This window comes from Drosophila elegans, unplaced genomic scaffold (assembly GCF_018152505.1).
Source record: "Drosophila elegans isolate 14027-0461.03 unplaced genomic scaffold, ASM1815250v1 contig_133, whole genome shotgun sequence".
Classification (NCBI taxonomy): Eukaryota; Metazoa; Arthropoda; class Insecta; order Diptera; family Drosophilidae; genus Drosophila; species Drosophila elegans.
This window is the reverse complement of record NW_024545499.1, coordinates 1,913,144-1,939,018: the sequence shown is the minus strand read 5'-3', so window position 1 is coordinate 1,939,018 and position 25,875 is coordinate 1,913,144. Positions and strand designations below refer to the sequence as shown.

At 38.8% G+C, this 25,875-nt stretch overlaps 1 protein-coding gene across 2 annotated transcripts; it reads left to right on the top strand.

Moving 5' to 3' along the window:
- The first annotated feature begins 768 nt into the window (after positions 1 to 768).
- LOC108149619 (feline leukemia virus subgroup C receptor-related protein 2) lies at positions 769 to 25,061 on the top strand. 2 transcript variants are annotated; one of them, XM_017277345.1, is made up of 11 exons: positions 769 to 879; positions 1,024 to 1,112; positions 11,412 to 11,758; positions 15,065 to 15,176; positions 15,388 to 15,490; positions 16,268 to 16,492; positions 20,949 to 21,090; positions 21,913 to 22,109; positions 22,174 to 22,298; positions 22,495 to 22,605; positions 24,625 to 25,061. In XM_017277345.1, the coding sequence occupies exons 3-11, from the start codon at positions 11,614 to 11,616 to the stop codon at positions 24,908 to 24,910; spliced, it is 1,446 nt and encodes a 481-aa protein (XP_017132834.1). In that variant the 5' UTR covers positions 769 to 879; positions 1,024 to 1,112; positions 11,412 to 11,613; the 3' UTR covers positions 24,911 to 25,061. The 2 variants fall into 2 exon arrangements, with proteins under 2 accessions (XP_017132834.1, XP_017132833.1); XM_017277344.2 differs by lacking the exons at positions 769 to 879; positions 1,024 to 1,112 and adding an exon at positions 8,824 to 9,020.
- Positions 25,062 to 25,875: the final 814 nt, after the last annotated feature.

Sequence of the window (25,875 nt, the reverse complement as noted above, 5' to 3'; positions counted from 1 at the left end):
TAATAAATAAAACTATGTATATTACTTAACGAAAATGTACCACAACTTTTTGTTGCTAATACATGTAAATTACATTGATTTATTGGCCAAAACACTAATTAACAATTTTCTATTGCGGATAAAGAAAAATTGTTTTAGATTTTACGACTTGTACATATGTATGCCTCTTTCAGGTAAAAGATACACGGAGTCTGAGTATGAATACTAATTTAATTCCAAAAACCATGATCATTAATTAATAGGTAACATGTTTAACAAAAATTGGTATTGTGAACTTATATATATTTTTATATTTTTGCTTATTTATTACAACGTTGATAAGAATTGCATTAGCCCGGGTGCACATTAAGTATACGCATTCTGTACAGAGCAAAGAACAAGAACTGTTAAACTCTAGGCTCAAACTACAGAAATGGCTGATGGCAACAAGTGGCTGATTTGAATTCCCGCCACTAAGCGCGAATCACCCTATTTACGCGGCAACCTATGACAGAAAACTTTGCACTCTTTCAGGCTGTTTCCTATACGTATATTTGTAAATTTAATAAAATTATTTCTCAAAGATAGCACTAAACATTAATTATGTTTCGGCTGGTTGGCTGCAGCCGCTCCTTGTTTGTACCTGCGCAGTGGAGAGTCCGGAGAGCAGCTAGCAGCCAGCATCCACATCCACAGCATCCGCGCCAGCTGATTACCACGAGTGGATCGCAAGCGCCTGACGTATATAAGGGACCGAGGCAATAGGATTCAAGTAGTCCTGTTCAGCGATTCCTCCCCAAAGTGTTGGCTTTTAGAGAAGCGAAACTGAGGCAGCAGCAGCAGAGTCCGCAGAAAAGGAGGGAACTTTTGCAGTGCAGAGCAAATATTTAAAGTGCCCAAGTACGTGTGGGCTTAGCCCTAAGCGAAAGCGAGATGACAGTGCCGTGAATTATACAAGTTGCTAACCCCATCTAATAAATGAATTCCGTTCTGCTCCTTTGCTCCATTCACCATTCACCATTCACCATTCACCAAACGCCATAGCCACAGGCTTCACTAGCAACAGCGGTACCGCACTTTAGCGCGCCAACCGAAGATATCCGGCTATATCCTGCATCCTGCCAGGGAAAAGGGTAAGTAACAAAGCAAGCGTTTTCGTCATGCATTTGATTGTAATTAAAAGAAATGGCTTTAATTGCGAGTTGAGTGCGTGCATTGCCGAGAGTGGCGCCCGCGCAAGGACCTTTCCCTTGAAGGGTTCCCTTTGCCTTTCTGTGGCATCAACAAGCTGCCAGAAGCTGAAGCTGAAGCTGAAGCGCTCAAGAGGCGCGAACGTGTCAAAGAGAGATGGGGCCAACGAAAATAAAAACAAATGTGAACGAAACTAAAATCCATAAATTGATTTTTCCGCCTGCAAGACCGAGTGGAACAACAGAAGGTAGTGTTGCCCAGATCCGGGTCCAGGTGTCTTCACGTTTTTATACTTTTCATGTTGCCCTATCAGAAGAGGCAAAGCCAAGTCAACCCCAGAAGCAGAGCTAGACAATTGCAAAACACAGACGCAGATTCCTCATCCGCCGCCCTTAACCCCTGTTCCCCCGCCATTAGCCCACACAGCTGCCCCTGTGCTGCGAGCGCAGCAGCCATGAATGCCACACAACCGTGTCGGTGTGTGCTGGTGTGCTGTGTGTACTGTGTGTATTGGTGTCTGGCCCGCAGCACTTTTCAATGTGTGACTCTGGCTCTCCGTCTGTGTGGAATCCAGCTTGTGACGTAATGTTTGGAGGTTTTTGAACTGAAGCACTCTCAGACAAGCGAGCAGGGGCACTGCGAAGCCCCAGGACCAAAGCGTTGAATGCCTAAGCCCATTACGGTTTTAGCTTTAATAGGCACTTTGCCCAGGGTCATCTATTCTCACCTTTAATCAGGCAGGGTATCAAGTAAACTGGCTTATATTCACAACCAAATTAAGGGCTTCCACGTTGTGGTGTGTAATTAGCACCCCTCTAAACTTTTTCCCGGCTAAAAAATAATTAAAATAACAGACTGAAATCGTAGGTCACAGAATAAGAACGGAGCAGACAAGAAATAAATAAGAGCGGCTGCATTCAAAATATTCAGGGCCATCTGTTCCCAGTTTAATCAGCACTGTCAATGATATCTGTCACTATCAGTAATATATAATATTTACGCTTGTGTTTACCAAGCAACAAAGAGTGCAATTTTCGATTTTTACAATGTCTGATTTAATTGAGCAGAGAAGTGACGCCAAATTTGGCTTACGGAATGAAAATTCTGCGGAAACGTTGAGGATGTTGCGGAAGATTTGGTGATTCTACCATAATATTTGGCATAAACGTTGGCATAAATGTATTTAATCGGGAGGGGATTACTTTGGTTTGCTGTTGGTTTAAGAGAATAATTAATATGTAAAGTTTTAAAACTATCTGCATGAAACTTTTACAAAATTTGTCTTTCTATTGCAGGAATATAAAAAAAATTTATGAAAAAATAATTTTAAGTTCGCTAATTTTCAATTTTGTAATACTTTTGGATGCATTAATAGATTAATAATTAAGTATTATACTTTTAGTTTTATTCAAATCAGAAAACGATATCATATATCCATCTTAATTAATCTTAATTAGGTAAAAGTCAATTGTGTGAAAGTCTGTTAACTCAAATATAAAAAAAAACCCAACAAATATTTGAGTCCCTGCTAAAAGATTTTTGGTTGGTTTGAGTTTGATTAGTTACGCCTTGCGATGAGTTGATAAAAAGTATTTAGTAATTAATGAATTTTAAATTCACATATTCGTGAAAGGTATCTAATGTGTAGCATTTCTTAGAAAAAAACTTGAAATACCTTTGCACATCATTACCCGAAAATATACATCTTAAAGCCAAAAGTCTAAATAAACCAAGAAGTTTAAACTCTCAAACTGCCAAACATAACAAATTGCATTTATCACTTGCCTCAGCCAACAGCAAACTATTTATCGTACAGGTCAATTGCCACCTTTCAGGGACTAGCCTCAAAATACATATACGTATAGAATTGAGGTGAGACGATGAGGGGGCGATTGCCTTCGACACGTAATTGAGGGCTCGAGTGCTGCGCCAGAGCCGAAGACATGCAACTTTAATGCACAATAGGGCGCTTAGGAAAATTATTGATTTGGGTCAGCAAAAGTAGGGCACTTCCTGGTGAGCCGCACAAATGAATGCTGAAGTCGCTACTTGACCACAGAATGCACTTCAGTGCACTCGAGCTGGGTTAATTATGACAAACTGGAGACATTCGCCGGCGCAATTAAACCCCTTTGTTGCCAGCCATTTGTCAGTGGGTTAGGTCAGACACCCAGCAACCAGACTTTGGCTTGGAAAAACCAAATCCGACCTTGTCCACCTCCTCGGGGCAGCCGATAAATAACAGTCCACCGAAAACTAACGAGCGATCCATAAATAACCCAGAAAAAACGGCGGACGAGCTAAGAGGACAAGAGTCAACTGCATTAAATGCCAACTGCATGGTGAGAAATGAGCCAAAGTGGAAAGCGGACTGGACAAAAGGCAAAGCGCCAGTGAGTGCCATTGAAGTTAATTACAAATGTCCAATTAGGAAACTGACAAGGCCGGGATGTCCAGGAACGGAAGCCGTCTTTGATGCAATTAAAAACGCATCTGGCCGCAGAAAGTCGAGCAAAACTGCCCTATAATCGCAAATACCAGGCGAAAATTGCATAATTGCGGACGAAGCTGCACCGCCCACATTCCTCCCTTTCGAAACGGACCGCAGCATGTGGCCGAGGCATAAAAAAGGGTACAAGAACTGCTCCAGCTGCTGCGGCCAAAACTTTTACCCTGATAACAGCAAATTCGCAATGCTGGAAAGTATGCTACACATTTTCGGCAATGTGCGGTGCGCGGCAAGAGCTTGACGCCTGTTCATTCTCTTTGTGATTTAGAACTCGGGCGATAAAATACAATTTGTGGTAATTTATCTAGCTTACCCGTAAGCCCCCATCGTCAATGGCACAAATTTTTTAATTAATAAATAAATGTTGCGGAAATTATATCGCAGTTAGGCGGTCGCATGTAGGGCTGTGTGCTACAGTGACGTGTAATTACGCGATTTGCCGGGGATTAAGAAGGGGCTGACAAATGCTGCGCCTGCCCCACTAAGGACGCATTAATGAGCCTCCCGACGGTGAGGCGAGGCCTCAACACAAAGAGCCAGGACACCACTTATCCCTCAAAGAACACACAAATACAAAAACAGTCGGGTTTCACCAAGTCATTAATATTGCCTTACTTAAAAAAGTGAAATGGCGTTAGACAAAACAAATTTTGAGAAATTTGAAGAAGCATGGTTTGATTTATGAACAGATAAAAATAAAAATATTTATCATAAGTTTGTTTTTTGGAACAGTAAGTTAAATTACATTCAATAAAAAAAAACAAAATAGTTTTCTTTATAAACGACAATCTAGAATTAATGGCCATTTTGCATTAAAATGTAATAAAATAATATACCTCAAATTTAATTTAAATTGTAATATTTAAAGTTGAGTTTTAAATTTTATAAATTCAAGAAAAAAAAAGGACTTTAAAATTAAATTCACGGGTGTTTTAAAATAGGTTTTAAATAGGACAGATTTTTGTTTGGCTTGTACACGTTTTACTGTAGACGCTTAGTGTTATCCGATGATTCTTCCTGTCACTTACGCTTCAAGGAAGCGTGAAATCGTATTGCTCCCAGGGACAGGATCCCCTCCATCCCCTGCTGATTATGATTTGGGGCCTCGCATTAAATGAGCTCAACCACAAATGGCTCGAAGCGAAGGTGTGGGCCGCATTCGCGTTCAAATTGGCTGCATAAATATTTCCCTTTCCCTGGGTGTTTTGCCTAATTGGCGCGAGGATTGCGTTGGAATTTCGGATTCATTGTGTTCGCCGGCCACTTGTCAGCAACAAATTGCATTTCCAATTCAGCTGCCCGGCTAAAGTGAAATCAAGACAAAAGCTGCGGACTCGAATGCAATTGTTTTCAGCGTGGGCGCATGAGAAATGTTGCAATCGGCCCTCGGGTGCTGCTTTACACACTTCTCAAGTGCACTGGGTGGGGGACTAAGGGGGGGGTGAGGGCCTTAAAAGGATTACGACCGGGTGGTGCTGCGAGAATCCATTAGTAGCGTATACGGTTCTTGATTTCGCCAAAGAGCGTGGCTCGCGTTCGCGCCTTCGCAAAACAACGAGGTGCATGGGGGTGTACGTGAACTCTGACCCGCGGGGAGGGGGCTTTGAGCACCGTTCACAGTTTCCCGTATCATCCGCTTTGTTGGTAGTCCGGTAGCAGAATAATAGATTGACTTAAGCCTTGTGCGGAATTCAAACTCTCTGTTAGCCTGTTAGCTTTTGAACACAGCTATGTTTTCCCTTTTTATCCTACGGTAATTGCAGGCTAGCGCCATGTTTGCTGTCTAGCTATCCCTTGAATAATTTAATGTGGTTGTTAGTTGAAAACAGGTAGAAACCCAACTATATTTAGTAATAAACAAGAAAGAAAGCAAACTTCGGCAAGCCGAAGTTCATATACCCTTGCAGCTATTGCAAGAATTAAACATTTTTGAAAACATTAAAATTATAATTTACTTGCGTATATGTTTAAAAACATTGAAGCTATGATGATTTGCAGCTCAATTATTTGATAGGTCTTTTATATATTTTTATTGTTCCTATGGGAGCTATATGCTATAGTCGTCCGACTTTGATGAAACTTAAACCGTAAATTGGAAATATTTAACCATTACTAAATGTCGAAGAACTAAACAAAAAATTAAAAAACAGAAAAATTATAATTTTTTTCATTTATTTCTCCGATTGTTCCTATTGAAGCTATATGATATAGTCGTCCGACTTTGATGAAATTTAAACCGTTAATCGAAAATATTTAACTATTACTAAATGTCGAAGAACTAAACAAAAAACTAAAAAACAGAAAAGTTATAATTTTTTTCATTTATTTTTCCGATTGTTCCTATGGGAGCTATATGCTATAGTCGTCCGATTTTGATGAAATTTAAACCATAATTCTGAATTATTTAACCATTGCTATATGTCCAAGAACTAAACAAAAAATTAAAAAACAGCAAAGTTATAATTTTTTTTCATTTATTTTTCCGATTGTTCCTATGGGAGCTATATGCTATAGTCGTCCGATCCGGCTCGTTCCGACTTATATACTACCTGCAATAGAAAGACAACTTTTGGGAAAGTTTCATGCAGATAGCTTTAAAACTGAGAGACTAGTTTGCATATAAACGGACGGACAGACGGACAGACGGACGGACAGACGGACGGACAGACGGACATGGCTAGATCGACTCTACTAGTGATGCTGATCAAGAATATATATACTTTATAGGGTCGGAGATGTCTCCTTCACTGCGTTGCAAACTTCTGACTGAAATTATAATACCCTCTGCAAGGGTATAAAAAAACTAGCATGTTAGTTGAGGCAGTGCATAGCTTTAGTTTAAGTTATTACAAATTTATTCGCAACTAATATTTCTTAATGCCTTAATATATAGTCCTGATTACTAATTTAATGCAATTCTACAATTAAGGGCTTTAAGTAAAACACATAAGCAGTCTCAACAGACTCTTTAATTAACTGGTCAACCGGGAATCTTCAGATTGTTTTACATACTCGTAAAACCATAACCCACTGATTCGTGACCCACTCCACATGACGGGTAAAATCAGTGGAAATCATCCGATCAATGGGATTTACGGACCCGCAACACGGGTTGCTATCGGTTAATAACAGTAATTCTCTACTAATACACCAATCGGCTTATTGTCATGTTCAATTCTTATCGGCTCTTGAATTACGAGGTCATTATCGGCGAATGAGTTGTATGAACAGATGAGAGCCGCGGGAAGTATTCGCATGGCTGGGTGTCAAAGTACAAATCGGTGGCAGAGTTGGAATCCAAGCCAGGCACTACTACACTGACCAACGTTTTTAAGTTTTTAAGTGATTTGGACTTTAAAATAGCAACAAAAGCTAGAAGGAAATCAGCCCTATTCTGTAAAACGACTGTATATCACAGCATAAGTTCCAAGCCTTTTACTAAAATTAACCTTCGCAAGGGTCAAAACATTATGTCTTATATCATTGACAAACATTTATTTATTACGTAAATAAAATAAAAAATTTATTTTAGTTAAAAGTTTAAAAATTTAAGTTTTTGTTTTTTTTATCGAACAATATTCAAGTCTGTCCCAACACTAACTATTACAATTTTTTGGAAGCTAAGAAACTTTAGGTACAAAAAAAGGTTTCTATTTTTTAAAAAATTTTACTAAGAAATTAACACTTAACTGTTTAAGAAGTGTGACCCCTACAAAATGTTGTTTCCAAAACTTAGTGTAACATTTTCGCCTCAGTGAATGTTCCGATGTGAGCCACTCGAAACAAATGAAAGCACTTTCGCCCCACCCCGCGGCCAGTCCCTGACCACCGTCTGGCCGTGTCTGTGCTGATATTTGCATTATAAATAATAAAGCATAATAATTTTCTCTAATCGAATAATGACCCCCAGCCAGTGCGATGGCGTCGCCACCACGCTGCGGGCACCGTCGAATCCGCCAGATCCGTCGTCTGGAATGCGAAACAAGACCGGAGAACCCGACCTGGGAAGTGGAAGTTCCCGCAGGCAAATTATTCAATAAAAGCCACAAAAACAGCGAAATGAAAAATGTGAAGAGACCTGTCGGACAAAAGAGAAAGGGAATGGAAACCAGAGGAGGGAAGCCAGAAATACACGTGCTACGGTCGCTTAAAAAAGGGGAACATTGCGGAGCAGCGAGCAGTGATAAGTAAATAACAGAAAATTTAAAATGGATGACAAATGCAATTGTGTTAAAAGTACAGAAGAACAACCATTGAGTGAACTACAAAAATCGGTTCAATTTTCCGAATTAATTTGCTTCTGCTATATATCCATGGAAGGATAGGTCTTACTAAATTTAATGAGCCATTCTAAGACCGTAATAATTTAACTCGAAGACGAATTTTTTTTTACCCAAATAAAATAAAATATTAACCGTTTCAAGCACTTTCTTTTGGCATATAGATTTATGTTATGATATTCTCATTAAGCAAGGAAACTAAAGATACCCAACAAAAAAAAAAGAACATTCTTAGGATGACATTCTAAGCATGTATTTCTTGTATTATATAAAATGTGTTTAGAAAGTCAGGGATCCCTAAAAACCTTTTTTTTGAAAATTCGGGTTGCACTTAAAATATATTTTTTTATACATATTCTTGACTATTTTCGAATTTGACTTATTTTTGCATTACAAGTCCATTTGGTCCAAACTATTAAAGTCCGGTTTAATCCCGCTGAAGCTTCCCCGTACGCCGATTCACGTCAGCTGGACTTGTTTTCGGGGGCGATACCAGAAATGAGTGCCCGGGGCTGGGCACAGACGTACAACGCTACAGTGCCCACCAAAAGTCGGTCAACACCTTGGCTTACAATTTATAGCTGAAGTATGGTAAACGTGTTTCAATATTTATCACTCGATTCGGCGATGGTGATAATGAGTAAGGAAGCAATAAGACCAAGGGGGGGTAAAACATTCGTAAAACAATCAAATGACAGCCCGAGGCAGTTAAACAGTTCGTAATCATTTATCATTGAGATTTTTAATCGTAGGGCACTCGAAGTGAGTGTATTCGGGTTACTTTATTGTCATCGTCGCCACTAAATCAGCTGTTTACAGCAATAACAAGTGAACGAGCCGAAAGCGTTTTGCAAATCATCATTGCTGTTTATGGCGCAGAGTTGAGCGCTTTTCGGAATCGGCTTCAGTACCACTTTGTCCGTTCGCGATTGCGTGCTCCGTGTTTCTTCTCTCCGGTGGCGCAGCACCACCTTCATCAGCTGTTCGGTGCCAAGTCCTAGTACCACCACCACTCAGTGGTTGTGCTGCTCAAGAAGAACGTGCCAAGAAAGAGTGTCACGGTGGGTAAAACCAAGGGGCTCGAAATGGGCAAACCCCACGTTTTCGGCTACGAATGTTGGCCCCGTATAAATTCCCATCGAAAATGTACGTGCGTGTTATTGGTTGAAGACAATTTCCGATGCCAGCCAGCCAGTTCGAGAAGTTATTTACGCTGTTACAACACTGAGGGAAGGAAACAAAGAAAAACCCAACATGTTGTGTTAAAAATACACAGAAGAGCCGTCAACCCAAAAATAATACTAATTCAAGAGTTTATTTTTAGGAAATATTGTTTTACAACAGTGTTTAAATGATCTCACAAAAGAATACGTTGAGAACCAATCGCCTCAAGAAAGTGAAGAACGGTATCATAAGCGTATTTGTTTAGTAACAAATGAAAAAAAAATGAAAGTCATAAAGTCATTAAAATCATAAAGGAAATGTGCAATCAAACAGAGTTTTATTCTTTTTAGAAACTTACATAAAAATGTGATTCACCTTAAAAATGAAGAGAGAACCTTACACCAAAGAAAAATAATAAATAATAAATAAATAAGACATGTTCAATAGATAACCGAGCAATCTGTTGAAAATGTATTATTATTAGGTTTCAAAAAAAAGTTTAATAAATGTCCGAAATATATTTAAATATAATATAATTAATATTTAAACGCAGTTTTAAATTAACATTGAATTGCATTTTTAAGTGTGCCATAAGTGTGATGTTATAACGAGTTTATATTACATTAATTTAAAAAGTTTAGTAATTTTTGTGTAAGTTAAAATCAGTTTTTAAGTTTATTATTTGTTTTCAAGACTTTTTCATATAAGGTTGAAACATTGTACTTAGAAGCTTTTCTAGAATTTGTTTTTAGACTTATCCATGAAATTTTTCTAAGTGTAGCGGGTGTCTGGAATACGTCTTATCAGCAATACCTGCTTCATTTACGAGTATTTATCTTGGCGAAGACCGATTGTGTTGGGCAACCAGTAACTATGACGCTAATCTTGAGTGAATACAAATTCTTGCGATTAATTGCTTTTCGGATTTCTTGAGAAAATCCACTACATCGGGGTCTTCGAAAGCCGTCGATTATCTCCGCTCGACGGACTACCTCCAAATGTGCGAAACTGAATCTCAATGGGGGAACCTGCTGTTCACATTTAATGAGACAAATTGATTTAAGTGCTGTGATTAACCATTTTAAATTCAACTGGCTGGCGATTGTTATCACTGTCGAACGAGCGATCTAATTAGCCGATATGGAAATGTGGAAAAACTGTTTGCACACGACAAGCTTCGTTGCAAAAAAAAAAAAAATAGTTTCATCTGCTGCAACTAACGACATCAAGCCATTCGCAGAAAACACATTCGCACGTGCCAAATGAGGCGAAGAAAACTATCAGCGAAAATAAGGTTCCAAAATAGTGACCCAAATGCAAAGCGGAATCCGAACCGGAATCCGGCATTCCAATTTGCCAATTCACTCAATTTATTTGGCTGCAGAGTCAGTCAGCTGTCGCTGATTGCATTTTCCCAAAGCCCCCAGCCAAAGCTAAGCCCAAAGCTAAAGCCAAAGCTGAATGCTGAATGGTGAAGCTAAAATCTGAAAATCTAAAAATACGGGTTCCAAAATCCAGAGGCAGAACAACAAGTGGCCGTGAGGGTTAATTCGTGCTTAAATTTGATTCAATTTCAATGGCTTTATTAAAGCAAATTGCAATGTCACAACAGCAACAGCAGATGGAAATTCGCGTGTAATCAGCCCAGTCAACAAACTAATTAAGGCGTATTAATATAGGGTTTTGCGTTTGCTTGGTTTACCCAAAACCACAGCATTTCGGTAGAAGCTGAAATCAGATCCGGCACAAAAAACTTATGGAAAGGGGTCAACCATTATTATAAGTGCCCGCTATTAAAGGGCATATTTTGCAATTCACAATTATTTTTCTGGTTTGTTGTATTAACATTTATAAACCAAATTTACCTGTTAAATGAGAGTAGGAAAATTAACGAGTAAAATAGTATAATATAATGTATTCATTAATTTATCGTATTATAAACTGACTTACAAGCAATTTGGCATATGAGTCTGGTGATAAAGTGTAACTGAAACGAATTCTAAATGCTATCATAGTCTTAGTCTTTAGATCAAACCAAACTGAACTTGAAATCCAACTCTCTGCCTTTTGTGATATTTAAATACACCATTAGTATAAGTATTTTTCGCTAATCCATAAACGACCCTGATTAGTAAGCCACAATACAATTTTACTTTTTGTGAAAACAACGATAATACATTCTCTGCAAATTCGCGGTCAGATTAAGTTCAAAAGTTAACTAGGTCAGCATTTTAATTGAATTTGTTGCCTGCTTTTGCGCTGCTCTGTGCAATTTTTCTTGATTGCAGAACTCATTTTGAAAATCAGCTTTTGGCCACCACGACTACGTCGAGTGACTAAGATTACCCAAGAGCAGAACAGAAGCAAACCACCACAGTAACTTAACGACACCACCGATCACGGCAATCACTGCCCCAGCACAACCGCCCAGTTTACACCACTCTCAGCCGCAAGTAGCGCGACCTCCAACCACCCACCACCTCCCACTGGATGGATCTGAAGCACGGAGCCAGTGGTGCTGCCGCCAACAGCGAGACCTTCATATCCGCCAGCAAGTCCACAGACATGATCACGTCCAAGGAAAAGGAGGGCAAGGCGGCCAAGGAGGCTGGTGACACAAACGCCCCAGCCGAAGGTAATTTTCAACTATTTATACATCTTTTCTACCCTTCCACAAAGTATTTCAAAAATTGTACCTAGGGGTCCCCACAAACTAAAGTAAAAAACAATTCATAAAGTTATATAAAAAATATTTGAATTTAATAAATACCAATTAATACAAAAAGATTCCTATGATAATATTAAGCACTTTAATACAAACTTTAAATATTTATTCAATCAAATACTAAACAAAATCAAAACTTTTTTAACCAGGTGAGAATCTCTCACAAGAGATCGAATATAGAATAGAGTTTATATCTTAAAAGTTCAATCGCCAGTGTTCACCACCAGAACAAAACTGATATGATTATCAATTTTATATAAAAAACATATGAAAAAGTTGAGGTAGCAACATGAGACTGAAAATTTCTCGAACATATAAAGAAACTTAAAAAAAAATAGCTAGCTTTTTCGGCACGATCAAGAAAATGTAAAGGCATTCACAGCTAGGCTGGATTGATTCAATCCATGCTTATGTGCCTTTTGCTCTCTGTTTTTTTCGATTAAATAATTAAGAGACGCCAAGAAAACCGATTTGTTTTTACGACAAGATTATTTGGTCTTGAAGTTTTTTTAGCGTGAAACCAGTTCCAAGTAATTTTTTTAAAATTAAAGAAAAATAACATAAAAAGAATTTAAAACTAAAATAAATAGTTCCAAAAGAGTTACTAAATAATATCAGCTGCATGCGGATAACTATCAAATTAAACGACAAATAACTATCAAATTATTGTGGAGTGTTTCTCAGCCTACTTATTTATTAAAGCATATTGTTACCGCGTGTGTTTTAAAAATATTGAGATCAATAATTCGGATAGTCCTGTAATCAAATAGTTCAATCTCAAAGCACTTGAAAATGACAAAAATTATACATTTTAGTCCAATTGATATGACTTAACCAAAGTAAATTCGGCAAGCAAAAGTTTATGTACGCTTGGAGAAATTAATAATAACAATAACAATAAAATTACTGTTTTTTAGAATTTTGAGGCATTTACATTTTATTATTTTGACTTTACTTAAAATTAAAAAATTGCAATAATAATGAAAATGACAAGTTGTGTTTAACGTTTATTATTTTTTTAATTGTCCCAATGACAGATATCTAATAGACTTATAAAAATAGGACAACATTAAGAAGCCTTTTGGTCCTGACTGAGAATATGTTTTATGTGATCAGAAATATATTTTTGACTGAAATTGTAAAACCTTTTGCAAGGGTATAATTAACTGAAAAAATTGAACGAGCAACATGAAACTGATATTTGTTGGCTTTTTGAGCTAGGAAACTTTCTTTTTATTTAGCTTTTAAAACAATGTTAACAAATCTAAGGTAGTCCCCAAATGTCTTCGAATGTTTTATTATTTTGATCACAGCTGTACAAATATTTGTAATTGAAATCTATACATAATCCTCCGAATTCCGCAGTCTGTTCAGTCATCTAAGACAATAGAGGAGCTTTGTTTTATTACATGCATAGTTTGCATTTCATGCCACGTGTAGTTACCGCCTGTTACCTTACCGCTCGACGAGCACCTGCACTTTGCATGCGCGCCATGAACGACCGTTTTGGCCGAACTGCACCTCAAGGTAGGCAATAGTATCGCTGTGTTTGTGATTGTGGTGTGAGCGTGGTTGTGGGTGTGGGAGTGTGTGCAAAAGGTTATGCGCAGTGGCATGCATTTGTATGCAGTGCAATCTGAGCGCCACACGACCACACACAAATGCACTTGGCAAAGCCTGCCAAAGCCACAGCACATTCACTTAAATGCAAACCTACCTGTTCGCACTGAAAAAAACCGGACACCACAAATGTGTTTTCAACATTCTGGTTAAACTTTAAGTTGCTTAGGTTGGTACATACATATTGTAGCACATATTTTCCCAATCATGGTCGTATCCTTAAAGAAAAATATTGGAATTTATTATCAATATATTATATGGTTTTATATCTATTATTTTAAATATCTAGTCTACCTGTCCACTACGGTATTAAGCCTGATATTTGCAGTGTAAAATTATACTTTAATTTTCAATTAAATTAGTTGCGATTTGTACTTTGACTTTAAATTACAATTTTGACAGCGTTATCAGATAAGTGAGTGTTAAACCAAATCTTAAAACATAGATGTTTTGTAATAACAAAAGTTTTGTTTATTTTCGCAACCTTACAGGATCTGATTTAAAGAGTTGTTTAAATTCTTGACCCAGAGTAAAAAGAAACCAGATTTGTTAGGCAATCACTTTTAATATACAATTTTTTTGTGCACTGTAAACATATTGTGGCACTTGTTCCTGTATGCGTTTGTGCATACATATGTTTTAACTGAAAAATACAAATAAAGAACGACATCAAAGAGTTTTTGTACTTTCAATGCCATGCAAGCCAAAAAGTTAGTGACGTCGCTTCTGAATTGTCACAAATTCGAACAAAAAAGGATGGATATAAATAGAACCAAAGCCCAATGAGTACACACAACCCAATGCATGCAATCCAGTCGAATACGCTTAAATAATGTACACACCGCTTCGGTAACCTATTTCTCCGGTTTTATTCGCAATCAAACCTATTAATCATAAATATTTGCTAGTGTTTCAAGGCACACAAATGACTCCTTTGGGAAAATTAAAAGTGCACTTAAATGGGCGACATAAAGGCAAATGCCACGAGTGCAATTATTTTTGTTTAAAAGTAAAGTTGTTCACTTCATTTAAATAAAAGTTTGTGATCTTATATAAGTTAAAATTAGCTCCAAGAAAAATAAAAAAAGTAAATAAAACTTTGCCGTGCTCGTTTTGTTGTGAATATCATGACTACCGATTAAAAAAATAAATTTAGAAAAATTACTAGAATAATTTAAGCATGTTATCCATACATGAATAGACATTTAAGGTGACCAGATATTTATGTGGTACCCCTTGCCCATTAATCGTCCCTAGAACATTTAGCCTTTGCGTTCTAAGCCTTGAAGTTCAACCTTGAAAGAAGTACCAAAAACACATTTTAAGCCAGGCAGTCACTAACAAAACAGAAAGGGCGGATGAATTTAATACGATAACACAGAGGGGGTTGGCCCTTCCATTTCCATGAATATTGGCTTTGGAAGGAGCCCCACCCCGCGTAAGTAGTGAGTGAGTAGTGTAAGCCAGCCCCTAATCCAGTTAATCCGCTGCTACAGCTACATGGGGTTCTCCGGCGGAGGATGGGGAAGCCTTGAGCCGTTCCATGAGCATTTTGAAGAGGTTTTCACCTGACACGCATTCTATTTACATTTTCAGGCTACAAAGTCTACGCCCGACGCTGGGCAGTGCTCATTCTCTTTGTGTTCTATTCATCCTCGAATTCCATGCAGTGGATACAATACACCATCATTAACAACATAATAACGCGGTGAGTGAAAGGGAGCTGCGAGGGGCGGTCGTGCGGTTCCGGGAAATCATGCATCACATTTCGTTAAAAGTTTTCAGAAAGCTCATTAAACAACTAGACTGTCGGCGGGGCCTAATGAATTGCGTGCATAAATTAGCTTGTCTTCCGCCGACAACTGCATACCCGCCAAGTGAATCCTCCATTCTAATCGCAGCTCCTTTTTGTCCGGCAGATACTACGGCATCAGCGATAAATGGGTGGACTGGACGTCCATGATTTATATGATCCTCTATATACCGCTCATATTTCCCGGCAGTTGGTTTTTGGACAAAGTGGTAAGTGATGACACTGAAGCAAACAAGAATAAGTGTGAAGTTTAAGATTGGTCAATAAATCAAGACACAACGAAAGGTGTAAGCAAAATGTAGTGAATTGTTCTTATTTCATGTTCTCACAAACAAATTTAAACCTAAAAAAATATACCTTTTATTACTTATGAAACTTATGAAGAAGAAGGAGTTCTCAATATTTACTGTACATTTTACAGAGTCCTAATATATTTTAATAGATTATTGCCATAGTTTTCCACAAAATCTGGGGTAATTATGCCAGCCATTAAATCCCCTAAAAAACAACTTTGAGTGTCACTTGAATCTATTGTTTTAAGAAATGTTCGTTCTAGATATTTCCTCCCATTATAATTTAAAAAAAGAAAAGAAAAATTTTAGAAACACAGAACAAATAAAAAGTTGTATATTTGAGTTTTGAAATACCTTCAACTTTATTAGACCCTTGCAAAAGTTGTTGATCAGAAGTTTTTGCCCAAAGTAATGTTTAGTGTTTAGAAGCTATCCCTAGACATTTGATCAAAATCGGTTGATTTTTCGGTTGATTTTTCAAGCAATGTAAAATGTAGAGCTTAGATTTTATATCATTTCGGATCCATTCCTCGACTGCAAGGGTATTAAAACTTCAGCATCCGTTTTGTTTTGTATCAGCCTACGCTCACGAAAGCGTTCTTATTTTTCTTCACATAAAATGCAGTGCCTTTGTCCCCAGCAGTTGCCCATTATTAATGGCCCTCCATTGTTTTATTTGTGTGTCATTAACAGGGTCTTCGCATAACCGCCCTGGTGGGCATCGTGGGCACCTGCGCGGGGGCCTGGATCAAGGTCTTTTCGGTGGATCCGTCGCTTTTCTACGTGAGCTTCATTGGCCAGTCGATCGTCGCCCTGTCCCAGGTGTGCATCCTATCGCTGCCCGCCCGACTGGCAGCCGTTTGGTTCGGTCCGGACCAGGTGTCCTCGGCCACCAGCGTGGGAGTCTTTGGCAACCAGGTGAGTGCTGACTGCACTGCAGTCGTTGTTGATGGGAGATTGCATTCAGGCAGGCAGCTACGACATTGTCTTGTGAGTTAGTGAGCCGTTGAATTTGCATTAACACGGAAAAGGCAGTGGTCCGGCCCATTTTGACAGATTGATGCAGTGAGTCGGGCAAGGCAAGGCGATTGGGACGTGGGACCACCAGCCCACTTCCGGTAGGTCGGAAGTGGCTGGCTCCGATATTTCTATGTCGGTCGACTGCCCTATGAATCCTGGCCTGGCAATCACGAAATTGCCCAAAAGAGTTGCGAACTGCCGCACAAGTTAAACAAAACTGACAACGGCAGGGTCGCACCGGGCCATGCCACGCCCCCTTTCGCCTGAATGGCTGCCAAGGCTAATGCATGCGGAAGGCTCCTTGAGTGGATTCAATTGGGCGCACTGCATCCGCATCTCTGGCCAGCGGCAAGAGGTTCAATTTATTCAGCAGCGGCAAACAAGCGAAATGACCTCTCCGAAATTCTCCGAAGCTTAAGTGATTGCCTGGATGGGATACCTTCGCTCGGTCTTCCAATGGGGCTGCAGCTGGACAATTGAAATGTCACCGATGAGTGGGTGGGTGGATGGGGTGGGGTGACATGCATTATGCGGTTGCAAGTGGTGCACCACTCGAGATTGTGGTAGATTATTTGACTTTTGCACTGAGACGAAATGAAAAACCGCAGCATTCTCCTGGCCTGTGACAAAGACGCATTCATTAACCATAAACGAATTTGGAATGTGGCAAGTGGAAAATGGTTATTCAGGCATTTCCCTGAATTAAGGTATTAAGCTAATAGCTGCAAAAGCTTATTTTCACCCCGAAACACTTGAGTGAAAAAGGGGTAAACACAAGGAAATGGGGCACACAGTGCACACTGCACTTCAAGTTTAGTAGCTAGTTAAGACGGAATATTCAAGGCTAAGCGAAATAAACATCATTAAGGACGGCACTACATGTAGTGACGAATAAATATGTTTAAGAAAGTAATAACATTGCAAAATAATATTTAAAAATTTTTTAATTTAAGCAAATTAATGTAATATGAAGTCAACATACTAGTCAAAAAAGCTAGAAAGATATGAGCAGTTATCTCAAAAGCAACTGGGTTTTAAAAATTTCTCGTACATTTTTAACTAAGTTTAAAGTCTTACCAAACACAGTTTGTTTAAATTAAATAAGAACTGCAGATTCAAAAACAAGTCATATGAGTATGGGGTACTTTAACAGTAGCTAATACAAATAATTCTGATATCAAACAAAAACAAAATTTGATATCAGAAATGTAAATGGAAAGAGCAATTGTCACGATTTATTCACCTCATTCAGATGTGCTTTTTTTAATTTACATAACATATTAAAACAAATGTTAATTTTCCGATTGAAAAGGTATACATTTTTATTTATATTTACTTATTTTGATGAGTTGAGTATTAACAACAACAAAAACTTACTTAGCTTTATCGACTTTACTACTTTTTCTTTATGTGTGTATTTTGAATGTAGCTCTATTTTGACCGAATATTCAACATGCACATGCCACTGCATTTCAAAACGACTGTGATTTTTGCTTCAGACAGGTTATGGGTCTAAACACCGCAAAACAATTAGGCCGCTTGCTTAGCCATTAGCCAACAGAGTCTGGTGCGGCGCTGATGAATGACAATGGCCCGGGAAATGGAGAGTGAAAAGAGGATGGGTGGGTGATATGGGCGCAATGGGATGTGGAACTGTTTGCTCTTTATGTTGATTTACGAGCGCATCGGGCGGCAGTGCAAATGTGGGGCTCAAACACCCACACCCACAGTCACCTCCACTGACATCCCGTCAAGGGGCAAGGAGCAATACACACTGCATCCTAAACGCACCTGTGTGTCATATTTGCTTCTCACTCGAGTGCAGATGAAAAGGCTTATAATTTCCGCTTGTCACAGGTAGGAAGTCACAATGGGATGTGACAATGTGGGGCTACGTGATGATGACGAGAACAAGGCGATGATGTGGATGTGGATGTGGACGATGAAGGATTAAGGGGCGGAGTGGGTCAGGAGGCGAAGGGCTTAAAGCCAGCCCGGGTAATCTCTTGTCGAAACGCCAAGCCGAACTTGTGCCCGAAAAAAAGAGCCTTCATAAAAAACGCAGCGTGGGGCCACGTAGATGGCCCACATACCGAGCGGCATTGAATGCCAAAGCTCCACCACCATACCGCCACCCCTCCCTCAATCGCCTTGGCTGCCTTATCTGCCAAGGACGACGCACCACACGCTCTTGTATCCCATCGCCACCCTCCGCCCCCAAATCTCTGATTTCTGACTGGCTGAGCCGAGCTGAAGCAGATTTGGCGGTGGAGCATTGTTGCCAGAGTGCTGAGCAAACACAGTTTCTTTTCCTTTATTTTTTTCCGCACGTCGTTTTTATCCGGATGGTCATGTAAACACGGCCGGAACAAGTTGTGCCGCCAAGTCGAAAATAACATTCTCCAGGGCCGCATGCGAATATTCGGGCGGAATGGCTGTCCCGTCAAGCGAGGCCCATACGCTCGATACTCCAAGCCGGCTCAAATATTTATTCTTGATGCCAAGGAGAGGCTCAGACTGCAGCCGGGAGTCCCATCCGAATGTCCTTTTGCGTTCTCTCATAAAACCCAAATAGCCAGAACAAAGGAAGCGGACAAGAGCTGGTAATGGAAATGGTGATGGAGATGGAGATGAGCTCATGGGCATCTGCCTGGTTTATGGCCCATCCCCCGAATACGATTATGGAAATGGTTGCAATTCTATGAATTTACTCAGGCCTTTATTGCCCGAGTGTTTCAAAATCACAATTCTGTTTTTATTCGATTATACCAATCGCCGATCAAGGGGAATTATTTAAATTCATTGGCTGACATAAACAGAATTATTTTATATTTCGGAAATATGATGGAAAAACTGTGTATTGTAGAATGATTTGCATTTCATAAGCGAATTTATTTTAATTGGACCTTTTTTGAGCAACTGGTAAATAATGGAACTACAATTGTCCCAAATATATATTTGAAAATGGGAATAAACATATAAAACCTTTTTGTTTCTACCTGTGATAATTTTTGTTCGCGGTTTTCCACTGGCTAAATCCATGAGATTGTTGGCGTAATCTATCTTAAGTAATCCGAGGGACATTTTTCAAGGTAAGCCCAGATAAATGGAGGATACTCAGTTTGTTCTTGATAATCTTGGTCCTTCGATTATTGAGCGGCTATAAAATCAAACTACCAATTTTCCTAAGTAAAGATGAAAAAGGGGAAAACGGAAAACGGATTTGTTTGCGTGTTCCGTAAAATGGTGGCCCAATCTGGAGCTCAGACCACCTGCAGCTTCGGTGTCTGTTCTGTTTGGTCACGATACTGCTTCCAAAGGTTTTCTCTTCATGTCAGCGGGAATTGAGTTTTGCCCTTTCCAGCGTCTCGGTCCTTTGTTTGTGCAAACCAAAAGTTATTGCCAAGGAAAAAGCTTCCTTTGGTTTACTGTGTGTGAAGCTGAACTGTTCAACCGGCTGACATTTCTTTTGTTTGCTTAAATGAAAACAATTGGGTTCCAGCTGATTATTTGCCATACAAAAGGTATGTGTTTCAATCCAATTTAACTAAGGATAGTCCCTCGAGGCTTTTAATAATTGAATAAACCCGAAATGTGTTTGCACGATAAATCCCATATGGTAAACTGTTTCCTAAATTGCATTAAATTTTGTGCTACTAAAAATGCGCTTTTATGGTTCAATTTATTTTCCTGACTGTCAATGTCACTCGCCCCTAAATAACGCCACTAAATCTGATTTAAAGCGCTAAAAAATAAAGTAACAACCGTATAAACTCAACTAAAAAGGTACCCTTTAATACGAGTGGTTCTAGGGAAATTTCATTTAAAATTTAGATTGTATGACCAAAAGGGGAAACGCTTATTTTAAACTGATTGAGTCATTATTTTGTAGTTCGTCAAGAGGAAATTTCTCAATTTCTATCCATTACACAATTCACAAAATAGCCCATCAGTCTTCCATTAAAAAATCAAGGAAAACAGCTAAAAATTGCATGGCTCAACTTTTGTGCATTGGCGTGTGTGGAAAAAACGGAGCTGTCACGGGGTATACCTACATCTATTTTTTCCGCTCAACCGCGTTGCAACTTTGACGAAAACAGAAAAACAAAACGGCAACAGAGGCAGTTTCTGGGGGAACCGGAACAGGAGCAGATATGTACATACATATATCTAGCCGAGCCAGGCCCACCATAAATCAATTTCACAGTTGCAGCGTGAAAAACCTTTGGCCAAAAGTCGGACGTAGAGAGCGAAAGTCCGTAAGCGGAGCAGAAATAGTAGCGGAACCGGAAACTGATTCCGCTTTGAGCGACTTGTGAACAATCGAGAAATCCGCCCTTTTCTTTTCTTCCAGCTGGGCGTGGCCGTTGGCTTTGTGCTGCCGCCCGTGCTGGTGCCCAATTCCCCGGACCTGGAGACGGTGGGCAGTGATCTGCAGATGATGTTCTACTTGGTGGCCGGTCTGACCAGCATCCTGCTCGTCTTGATGGTGTTCTGTAAGTAAATGTCTTTGCATGCTCACCGTAAGCTTAAAGTCGCGCTTAAACTTTAAAAACGTATTGAAATCTAACATTTCTAGCCAACTTTTGGCTTACAATGAATACGAGAAAAATTTCATTTTTTTTTTTGTATCAAAACAATATTAATCTTCAAGTTAATGCAGAAAAGTTTTAAAGAATTACAGCAAAAAAAAAAAATTGTTGTTAAAACTCTACAGGGGTGTACATTTTTAAAGGAATCGATAATCTTAGCACGTTTTCTCTCATAATCATGGTACGCTTAAAGCACCTTGAAACTTGGAATAAGTTAGGAAATTCCTTCAGTCTGAAAGCTACTTTTAACTTATTTTTACTAAAATTCTATAAATTTGTAGAACTTTTACATACAAATTTTTTCATAATGTTTTGTGCTTTAAAACTAAACAAGATTGGAAGCAAGCTTCGACAAGCCGAAGTTCATATACGAAGTTCATGGAGCTATTTCAAAAATTAACTACTCTTGAAAACATTTTAACTTTGATTTATTTGCGTATATGTTTAAAGACATTGAAGCTATGATGATTTTCAGCGCAATTATTCGATCGATCCTATGACAGCTATATGATAACGTTTTCTGATTTAAATAAAATTAAAAGAGTAATTCTATATTAATAAACCATGTTAAAGTCGTCTGATTTTAGTAAAATAGAAACTGTATATCTTAAATATTTAACCATTACTATATGTCGAAGAACTATTAAAATAATTAAAATTAATTTTGGATATTACACAAAAAAATAAAATTAGTGATTACCCATATGATAACGTGTATTTTCTCAGTTTTCCAGGACAAGCCGCCCACGCCGCCATCCGCCGCCCAGGAGGCGGCTCAAATTTTGGAGAGCTCCGGGGAAGAGCAGGTCAGCTTCTTGCAGTCGCTGAAGAACCTGATGACCAACCGGAACTTCATCTTCCTGCTTCTCTCCTACGGCATCAATGTGGGCGTCTTCTACGCCATCTCCACGCTACTGAATCCGGTATGAGCGAAGCACCCGAATAATGAGCGGTTAATCGGGGCTAATTGCTGGGATTTGTTTGCAGGTGGTGCTGAAGTATTACCCCGGCCACGAGGTGGACGCCGGACGTATTGGCCTCAGTATTGTGCTGGCCGGAATGCTGGGCTCCGTGGTGTCGGGTATTGTGTTGGATAAGACGCACAAGTTCAAGTAAGTACAACAATCAACCGCTGAATGACTTTCCCGAACATGGGCGAAACTCATTACGCATACGCCATGTGGCCCCGCTGAGAGTGGACTGCTTGAGAAAGTTTTAGCACGGCAACAGCCAAAGTTGTTATTAATTGAATAAGGGGCTTTTAATGCTTAATGAGCGGTACTCAATGTGGGCCAACCATTTTCCCAGGGAAACGACGCTGGCGGTCTACGCGCTTTCCATGGTGGGCATGTGGATCTTCACCTTTACCCTGGATACGGGACACATTGCGGTGGTCTATCTGACGGCATCGCTGCTGGGGTGAGTCCTATATAAATACTTCAAAACCATTTAAATTAATGTATTGATAGTAATATAACTATATAAGTTTCAATCTTTTTATACGAATTCGAATTTGGCAGGTGAAAATCTTTCATCTGAATTTTGTTTTGATTTAGAAATTCACATACAAACGTTTCAAGCCATTGTTATTATTATAATTTCGTTGTAATTAACTTGCTTAACGTGCTTTAATAGTGTGACAAGTGTGAAAACCTTCAAATTTTTTTGCTAGTCATTAAATGTTAGTTGACAAAATTTAATGGCTGGAGAGTAATTTTTAAAAAAATTGCCATAATGAGAGCTTCTTTTGGCATCATTTACAATTCTCTATCCTGCACAATATGCTAGATTCGTTCGGTTTTGCACTACCCTTTAATAAATGGCTAAAAACTAAGCGTATTAATAAAAAAAGACTTTCGGTTTCGACCAACATCCCCTCAATATTTATCTAGAATTTATTACATGAAATTAGAATTAAATTGAATTATATTTATTAAGGCGAGAGTAGAACTCGCAATTCAAAAAATCGATTTATATTATATATTTATTTTTTTAATCTATATGTGTCTCGGAATGCGCTACAAAAAGGATTTTCTTGAAATATTTTTTCGCATGTTTCAGCTAATCATAAGGTACCTATTTCAATCAAGTTACACACCGTAATATACCTTTAAACGAATTTCCCAAAGGAAGTGTTGTATTAGCTGCCAAGTAAGACTTTTACTGAGGATTGATTTCCGATTTAAAATTTTTTTTTTCAAACTGTTCACAAAACATGCCGCAATGCTTGGCCGAGTAAGATTTCTTATATTTTTTTTTGGATCCGGTATTATAGCCCCTAATAGGTCAAAAAAGGACGTAAAAAATTTAATTTTTCACTTGTTGAACAACTTTTGATAATTGCAAAATAAAAACATAGTCGACGTATCAACGAATCTAAAGAATCATTTTTTTCTGATTTCTCGCCGCTCGCCAAAACGTGACTTGAGCGGGACCACTGCAGATTTTACATGTGTTATGAAAAACACATTCCAAGGTTCTAAAAAAATTGTTTTACAGAAAAACATGTTTCTTTAAATAATAAAAAAAAAATTTTCAAATTAATGCAGTAAAACTTTTCTTATAAATTCCCTAAGTAACCACTCAATTTATCGCCTCGAGAGTAGAAGACCCCCTTATGTTAAAATAAAGTATATTATATTAACACAAGAAAGGAAGCAAACTTCGGCAAGCCGAAGTTTATACACCCTTGCAGCTATTGCAAAAATTAAATATTGACTTGCGTATATGTTTAAAAACATTGAAGCTATGATGATTTGCAGCTCAATGATTAGATAGTTATTTTATATATTTTTATTATTTGTATGGGGAGCTATATGATATAGTGGTCCGATTTCGATGAAATTTAAAACGTAATTCTGAAATATTAAACCATTACTATATGTCCAAGAACTAAAAAAAAAAAATTAAAAAACAACAGTTATAATTTTGTTTTTATTTATTTTTCGATTGTTCCTATGGGAGCTATATGCTATAGTCTTCCAATGCGGCTCATTCTGACTTATATACTACCTGCAATAGAAAGACAACTTTTGGAAAAGTTTAATGCAGATAGCTTTAAAACTGAGAGACTAGTTTGCGTAGAAACGGACGGACAGACGGACGGACGGACATGGCTAGATCGACCCTCCTAGTGATGCTGATCAAGCATATATATTTACTTTATAGGATCGGAGATGTCTCCTTCACTGCCGTTGCAAACTTCTGACTGAAATTATAATACCCTCTGCAAGGGTATAAAAAAGTTTTAAAATCTTTGCAGTAATACTTTTCTAATAAATTCCCCAAGTAACCACTCAATTTCTCGCCTGCAGAGAAGAAACCCCCCTTATTATATTAGCAAAATTAAATGATATTTATGTTATGGGTCTGCTTGATGAAGTTTAAGTTGGAAATGTTCATTATACAGTGAGATCCGTATTGCTTTCTCTCTTGCAGCTTCTTCATGACCGGCTACCTGCCGGTGGGCTTTGAGTTCGGGGCCGAGCTCACGTTCCCGGAGCCGGAGGGCACCTCCTCCGGCCTGCTGAACGCCTCCGCGCAGATCTTCGGCATCTGCTTCACTCTCTTCTACTCGGAGCTGTTCACTGCGTTCGGCGACATCGCGGCCAACATAACCATGGCGTTGATGCTGATTGTGGGCACCATTATCACGGCCACCACCAAGTCGGATCTGCGGCGCCAGTATGCCCAGGTGTCCGCCAGAGTGGCTGCCAATCCGTAGGGAACTCACGTCGGTTCGACAACTGTCTTTTATGTATAGTATTCTGCGCATATCGTTTTACTGTTTAAGTTATTTAATTGTTCACTGTACATTCCGTTGTAGTCTTAAGTGTTGAATTTTAAAATGTTCATTAAAGGTGCATGGCAACACACACACACGCACACGAACACACAAACACAAGCACCCACACGAAACGAGTATGAGTATGAGTAAGCTTAGGCAGTTACTTTTACGTTTTTTATTGGCCACCGATTAAGGTTTAGTGCATAGGTTAGATGAATCGAAATTCAGCAGCCCCAAGACTTGCATCGAAATTAAGCTTTATTATTGCGTTGCAACTGCTCACCAACAACCCACAACCAACAACCAACGAACAAGAACACCAAACACACACGAGTACGGACAATTGTTATATGGAAGTATCCTTCAGTATTATACCCCCCTAGTATTCTAGCGAACGTTGACAATTTGATTGCTAAATCGGAATATCCAAAACAGTTTGAGGCAATGTATCCGAATTCCAGCGAACAGTAGCGACTCTCGTCTTCAATTGTTCCCTCCTTTCGCCACAGACAGAGTGTGTATATAATATATAATATATGTAATTGTATTCCGAACCCGATCCAGCGAGAACGCTACTGTTGTACAAAGCACAAGTATATCCTGCATATCTGGCAAACTGTAATAATTTTGGAGTATTTACAACCAACAGCAGATTCAAGTCGAAATATATACCGATAAAAACTACAAATATATCTATACATTTGATAATGTTGTGAACTAGAGGAACCCACACTGAGAACACCGCCGGCGGCAATGCGTAATCCACATTTTGTAGATAGCCTTTAACGACATACGTAAGGAAGTTATGTATCTCCAAACCAGAAACCAGAGTCAATTCAGATGGCCAAGGAGGCAGACACCACGAACTACCTGACATGAACCACCTACACAGTACACAAAGA

What these genes read in the sequence shown, in the direction of transcription:
- LOC108149619 (XM_017277345.1), top strand. Translation starts at nt 11,614, where the DNA reads ATGGATCTGAAGCACGGAGCCAGTGGTGCTGCCGCCAACAGCGAGACC. An exon ending in CACAAACGCCCCAGCCGAAG is followed by an intron (nt 11,759 to 15,064) that starts GTAATTTTCAAC and finishes TTACATTTTCAG; the next exon opens with GCTACAAAGTCTACGCCCGA. An exon ending in TCTCCACGCTACTGAATCCG is followed by an intron (nt 22,110 to 22,173) that starts GTATGAGCGAAG and finishes ATTTGTTTGCAG; the next exon opens with GTGGTGCTGAAGTATTACCC.